Here is a 7,276-nt window from a genome sequence, read left to right on the forward strand (position 1 = left end):
GTTGATAATGAAACATTCAAATCTGAGGCACTTATATCTAAAATATCTAACCTAGCATGTGTAATTCATGAACTAAACGAACTACATAGCTAGGGTTCTAAATTTATGAAAGAATCTACACAAAAAAACTATATTAAAATCATGATAATCTGATTAGGAACATTAAAGTAACTAATTCATAATAATCTGCTGAAATTCTAGAAACCCTAGGTGTTGATAATATGAAGGGAATCAAGAATCTGATTGAATTCTAGGGACCTAATGGGTGAAAGGAACCCACTAGTGAAATCCCACATACCTGGTAATGAATTCCACGGAGAAATATATCGATTTTGGGGCTGGAACTGATGGAATCTTGTTGTGTTCTTGAACTAGGGTTCTTGACCTCTTTCTCCTCTTACGCTCTAAGTTTTGATAAAATTTCTGACTTAGGTAAGTTCTAGTTATGTTTCTAGGCTAAAACTACCTAGTTTAGGGGTTAAATGACGTAGTTTATGTGTCCAATGCATAGGGGAAAAGACCAAACGACCCCTGACTTAAAATCTGTTGAAGCCACCTACGGACGGATTGATGGTCTGTGGACTGATCCATGTCCATATTGTTGGTCCATCGATCGACTTCAGAGACTAGGTTCTAAGGGTTCCTGAAGGTCTTAACCTACAAACGGATCGACGGTCCGTCGACTGATCCATGATCCGTCCTGTCCGACCGTCCATCGACTTCAGAGACCAGGTTCTGAGGGGTCTTGACATACAGATGGATCGAAGATCCGTGGACTTACCCACGATCTGTCTGTGTCTGACCGTGATTCATGCCTTAGAATATTTTTTGTCTGAGTTTCTGGGGAGGGTTGCAGGTGGCCATCCACGGACCACCAGAATAGGTCGTGGGTCACCCTACGGTCCGTAGGTGGCACTTGAAACTTTTGGAATTCCGCATTCTGGTCTGTCTAGGATATGGGGCGTTACATATAGAGCCCTTTTCAATCTTAACACTTTATTCTCAGAACCAAATTTCATATAGTCAGGAGGTTGTTCGATAAATACCTTTTTTTATAGTTCACCATGTAGGAAGGCAAACTTCACATCGAACTGGAAGATTTTCCAAGTATGTTGAGCGGCTAAAGAAATCACCAATCTTATGGTATCTAACCGAGCAACGGGAGAACACACCTCTACATAGTAAACACCATATTCTTGCTTATAGCCTTTTGCTACTAAGCGAGCTTGAACTTGTCGAGCTCTCCATTTTCCTTCAACTTTGTTTTGTAAACCCATTTGACACTGATGGTTTTCTGATTTTCTGGAAGATTTGTCAACTCCCAAGTATCATTTTTTTCAATTGATATCATCTCCTCATCCATGACTTGCTGCCACTTTGGATCTTTGATGGTGTCGGTATATGATATAGGATCACAATTTGAAAATAATGAAAAATGACTGGCTGTATTTCCAGATTTACTAATCCCATATACCTCATAATTTTTCATCCAGCTTGGTGCACCTCCGCTGCGTTGAGGATGTTCATTGTTGAACTGAGTATCACCTGATTCATTTTTAACTCCTTCAGCATCTTGTACTGTTGGACTTGCTTGTGAACTAATCCCCAATGGTGGTTCTGGTTCTTTCTCTTCTTCTTCAATAGAAAATGGAATATGTTGAAGCGAACTATTACTGCTCCAATTCGAAGTTTCTTCTTCATCAAATATAACATCTTGGCTAATAACAATTTTCTCGATTGAATAAGCGATAAGGTTTTCATTTGTTTCTAAGACCAAGGAAAATGCATCTCTGACCTTTATCATCCAACTTCTTCCTCACAACATCTAGAATGTGTGCATATGCTATACACCTGAAAATCTGGAAATACTCAACATTTGGTGTATGCCTACTCCAAGCTTCATGAGGCGTCATATTTCGAATAGAGTTTGTTGGACATCTATTAAGCATATGGATGCTCCAACGAACAGCTTCTGCCCAAAAGTCCCTTGGTAAACCACATCTCTTCAAAAGATTACGCGCCATATCAAGTATTGTGCGATTTTCCTTTCACACACACCATTCAGCTAAGGTGTGTAGGTTGTTGTAAGTTGCCACTTAATTCCATGCTTCTCACAAAATTCTACATATTCTTGTGAGTTGTATTCGCCACGTCGATTAGTCCGCAAGCATTTAACTTGAGCAAGCACTTTAAACTTCTTAAAAGTTTCAAGCGCTTCAAATTTTTCTTTACAGAAACAAACCCATGTATTTTTGCTATAATCATCAATGAAGCTAATGAAATAGCGTTTACCTCTATTCGATGTGGGACTTATTGGACCACAGATATCCGAGTGTATCAACTCTAGCACCTTATTTACCCTCCACGACTTGCTTGCTGAAAATGGTTCACGGTGTTGCTTGCTAACAACACAATCTTCACATACTGCATTTGGAGATTCAAGCTTTGGAAGACCCAACACCAATTCCTTTTGCTTTAAAAACTTCAAGCTCGCAAAATTTAAATTAATGCCATGCATCTTCTTCACTTTTGCAGCAAGACAAAATTTTATTGATTTGTGAAGATATAAAGGAAACAATCAATTTGATGACATGCTAATCTGAGCGATTAACCTCGAACGAGGATCTCGTATCTTACAAACTCCACCTTTGATATTAAGTTCATATCCTTTTTCTTGAAGCTGCCCAACACTCAATAAATTTGTCTTCAATGCAAGGACATAAAACACCTCACCTATGGTATGAATCGAGTTGTTTTTGGTTAAGACTTGTACCTTACCTTTACCCTTGGAAGAGACCACCGAATTATTTCCAAATCTCACAGTGTCTTGAAAACTTTCATCCAACTCTGAGAATGCCTCTTTCTGCCCACACATGTGATTAGTGCAACCGGTATCGAGATACCATAAATGAGCAGAAACTTTCCCATTGGAAGTATATGCCATCAAAAGTGAAACTTCCTCTTCCTCTTCCTCTTCCTTGATTTCCCTATCTTCCTTTGTCTCTACAAAGTTAGATCTTCTGCCACGATTCCTATTTAAATTGGTACGACACTCAGGTTGATAGTGTCCAAAATCGGTGACATTGATAGCATTCAACTTGCGACTTATCTCGTCTCTTTTCCTTTCCTAGAGAATCGCTAGAACTACTGTTCACCTTTTTATGGTGCGGATTTTTTCCTTTCCATTTTGCTTTCACTGTTCCTTTCGAAGACAACACTGACTTCAATGCTACTTCATCCTTGTCTTGCAGATTTATTTTCTGCTCATGAACCAACAAGGACCCTGCAACTCATCAATAGAAAGAGTGTCAACATCTTTGGATTCTTCAATTGAGCAAACAATATACTTAAACTTTGTTGTCATTGAGCGAAGTATTTTCTCAACTAACAGAAATCAACAGCAATAAATTGAGAAGAAAAGACTATGCAAGTGCAAAAGTTTTCTCTTTATTAAAGCTTGACAAAATACTCTGTTACAAGAGTCTTAAATAGATGAAAAACAAGAAAGCACGTTTAATCTCCTGGAATATCTGAAGCTAAAAATTGACTCCACTATTCCTAATTCCTAATGACTAGGAAACAACTTATTTGACTCCTAAACAAATGCAACAACTAAACGACTACTCCATAAATCGAACTGCCAACAGTATTTGCTTATCTTGTTTATAGAATATCTAGACTGATTCTCCTCCTTTCTTATGTCTATATTGTTGATATAGTCAGACTCGAAGAGGTGGTGTTTGGGAGGCTGCTGACCTGATACAACACTTCATTTGTAATTTGTAATGTTTGTCACTCTAGTTATCTTTTATGAAATTTGATTCATGTTATTATTTTATTAATCCTATAATTAAATTTTAAATAGAAATTATTTTCTCCAACAAAAACATTCTGATTTTGGTAGATATAAACTTCCACTAATTATTTTTTAAATTTGTTTATTTCTATAATTAAATTTCTAATAAAAGTTCATTTTAGCAACAAAAATATTGTAGGGGAATTAAACTGCCACTACTTATTATTTTTAAAAAAACATTCATATCATATTGTAGCGGTTGTAAATCCCCACATATTCAAGAATTGAAATTATACTGTGGGTGTTCTACAGACCCCAACAATATATTAATTGGGAACATTGTGATTATATTGTGGGGGTTTATAAGCTCCCACAATTCTTTTTGAAACATTGATATCATATTGTGGAGGTTTATAAACTCCCACGGATTTATTTTTTGAAATATTGATATCATTTTGTAGAGCTTTTAAATTGCCGCTCATTATCCCTACCCCCCCCCCCAACAAATTCACAATTCATTTTGTGGCAATCGTCGTGGAGGTTTCATAAAAACGCCACAATTATGATCATGGCAACATTAATTATGGCACTTTCAAAACCCGCCACAATTTTTTTGTTGCGTTCAGAAACTGTCACAAATTGTCAAAAAACCTGCCACAATTTACTAGTTTTTTTTTTGTAGTGATGATCTTGTCCTTTAGGATGAAACATTTTGTGGCGTGATGACGAAAAATGCAGTGAAATTTAAAATACCTAGGATCACCGACTTTGTTGGATTATTTGGGTCGATTTGACTCAGGGAGTAAAATGACTTTGTTGGTGTTCTTTTTAAAAGATGGGTAGCCCAAAAAGATTAAAAGCGTCTCTCAATGGATTGAAATGGCTTTCAATAGCTTTTCAATAATTTTATCAAGCATTAAAGGGCTTTAAATAGCAAACATAAAACATATAATCTGCATAATTTGAAACTAAAAAATCCTAAAATATCTCAACAATTAAAACAACTTAACTAAAATTCAAATTTCAAACTTATCTTAAACTAGACAACTTATTTTGGTAAAAACTACTGCAATAACTAAAAGCAAACTTCAACACTCCTCCTTTGCTTTAGTTACTGCAATTGAAAAAATGCTCCTCCTCAATTTCTGCTTTGGTAGTTGATGCTGCATTCTTTTCTTTCTTTTTGAACTTGCAAAATGTCTTCTTTTTTTTCTTTTGATTTTGTGCCTCAAAAATACCTTCCGTGACATTGTCTTGTATAGAAGTTTATATGAAAGTGCTTTAATATGAACTTTTGTAGGATTTCTAGGGAGAGGTTGTAAGGGTTTTTCTTTCATCACAACATCACATATCACATAGGTTTCAAAATATGATTGTATTCTCACAGACCAAATTTGATTGTTTTCATCTATGAAAATTTTTGGGGCATTCAAAGAGAGACTGATGCTTGCCATTATTTTTGGTTAAAAAATGGTTTAGAAAACCATGTGCATTAAAAAAATATGGATTGAAAAAAGTAGCACTGACGGGTTAAAATGGATAGCCTTACGGGTTAAATGGGTAGCCCTTACAGATTAAAAGAGTAGCCCTTACGGGTTAAAATGTTATAGTAGTTCTTTGGAAGATTTCACAGATCTCGTAAGATCAATGATGCTCTGATACCATTGTTGGTGATTTTTTTTAAAGATGGGCAACACAAAAAGAATGAAAATATCTCTCAATGGATTGAAATGACTTTCAATAGATTTCCAATAATTTTATCAAGCATTAAAGGGCTTTAAATAGCCAACATAAAACACATAATCTGGATAATTTGAAATTCAAAAATCCTAAAATATCTCAACAATTAAAAAAACCTAAATAAAATTCAAATTTTAAATTTATCTTAAACTAGACAAGGATCGTAGATCAAAATTAGAAAAGGGATACACCTTTGCTTATAACTCCTTCAAGGTTTGTTGGTTTTTCAGATCTCGCGTTTGTTGGTTTGAAACATGCTCTTTCAACTTCTGTCTTGTGGATGCCTTTGTATAAGTCATAGTTATCACCATATATGGACTCCTTAGTTTGGTATTTTGGTGACTTGTTGAGTTTCGTAGCTTTTTCAAAGTTTGAGGCTTAATCCGTTGAAGGATATACGCAAGACCCCAATGCATTCCTTGAAAAATATTCAATTGTGGAAGTTTCAAAAAAATAATCCTTACAATCTAAGCTCAACATTCGTCAGTGATTGGTTTTAGTTTACTACGGGTTCATCCTTACTCTGTTTTGTGTTTGTCAACTACATAATTCTGACTTCATGATGGGTGTTGTAAAAACTATTAAGGAATATACTTTGAAGTTTCTCCCAACAGTCAATTGATTGAGGCTCTAAGTTCATGTACCAAACCAAATGCGTTACTTTTCAAGCAATGCCCAAATTGCTTGACAAGAAGATCACCATGTGTATAAGAACTACTACATGTATCGATGAAATGTGCAATGTGTTGCTCTATATTTCCCTTTCCCATCAAATTGTTGCAACTTTAGTGGTTGATATCCAATAGACATCGGTAAGCCCTCGATTCGCTTAGAATACGACTTTGAGTATCCTAAAGAACTTTGTGATGGACCTCTATATTGAGCTCTGATGATGTTTGCAATCATATCTTGTAGTTGTTGAATCATTAGAGTAGCCACTGAAGTAGATTGGTTTTGTCACACCCCAAACTAGAGAAGGCGTGACTGGCACTCGACACCTTATGCAATCGAGTTAGCCACTGAAACATACCAACTGACTCAACTGAGGGCCTAGAAGATCAGGCAGCATAACATCTAGAATACTACAACTGGACCCTTAATGTCATAACCTGAATATCGATAAATCATATAGACGAAGGTAGACAAGCCAAAGATAATAAGGTACTAGCTAGCCGACAAGGCTGCAAATGAAAATATATACACACACATACATATCTATACATTCCAAGCCTATGTGGCTGGAAGCTGCAGAGAGAAACCCAGAATACTGTGTCCACAATAGCCTATATGAGTGACATAAGCACTGGTCAGAACAAGACCCCGATTATACCCAACCTGTACAATAAAAGTAACATCATATGGAAGCTCTAGGAAGAAGTGGAGCTTACCAACTCACAACTGAACCCCAAATCCTAGCAGAGGGGTCAATTAGAATCCCTACCTAGACCTGCACGCACTAAACAAAAATGCGTCCCCAGGCAACGGAACGTCAGTACGAATAAAAATGTACTGGTATGTAAGGTAGAAAATAGAATAATAAATAGTTGCTATAAAAGGGTAATAAAGATACCACCTAAACCAAAAACTCTGATAGCCTTCATGGCTGACATCCTACCTTATATAATTTAAATATGCATAGTATGCTCGCATAATCATATGTCGTGAATACATATATATAGATGCAAATGTATGTCATACCCAACCAAGTGCTAGCAATGGTGGTGCCTTCCGGTAGCGAAC

The 7,276-nt window shown here is 36.2% G+C and overlaps 2 protein-coding genes across 2 annotated transcripts; both read right to left on the reverse strand.

Annotated features, from left to right (window-relative positions):
• Positions 1–1,216: 1,216 nt before the first annotated feature.
• On the reverse strand, positions 1,217–2,024 carry LOC107058165 (uncharacterized). Its single transcript, XM_015303538.1, has 2 exons — positions 1,796–2,024; positions 1,217–1,635 (listed from the first exon to the last, which is right to left on the reverse strand). The coding sequence occupies exons 1-2, from the start codon at positions 2,022–2,024 to the stop codon at positions 1,217–1,219; spliced, it is 648 nt and encodes a 215-aa protein (XP_015159024.1).
• Positions 2,025–2,065: 41 nt separating this feature from the next.
• LOC107058166 (uncharacterized) lies at positions 2,066–3,283 on the reverse strand (the record flags this gene model as incomplete). Its single annotated transcript, XM_015303539.1, has 3 exons — positions 2,066–2,526; positions 2,779–3,127; positions 3,198–3,283. Coding segments are annotated over 3 exons (896 nt in total), but the record flags the coding sequence as incomplete, so codon positions are not given.
• Between the last annotated feature and the right edge of the window lie 3,993 nt (positions 3,284–7,276).

Source organism: Solanum tuberosum, unplaced genomic scaffold, assembly GCF_000226075.1.
Source record: "Solanum tuberosum cultivar DM 1-3 516 R44 unplaced genomic scaffold, SolTub_3.0 scf00455, whole genome shotgun sequence".
Taxonomy (NCBI): domain Eukaryota; kingdom Viridiplantae; phylum Streptophyta; class Magnoliopsida; order Solanales; family Solanaceae; genus Solanum; species Solanum tuberosum.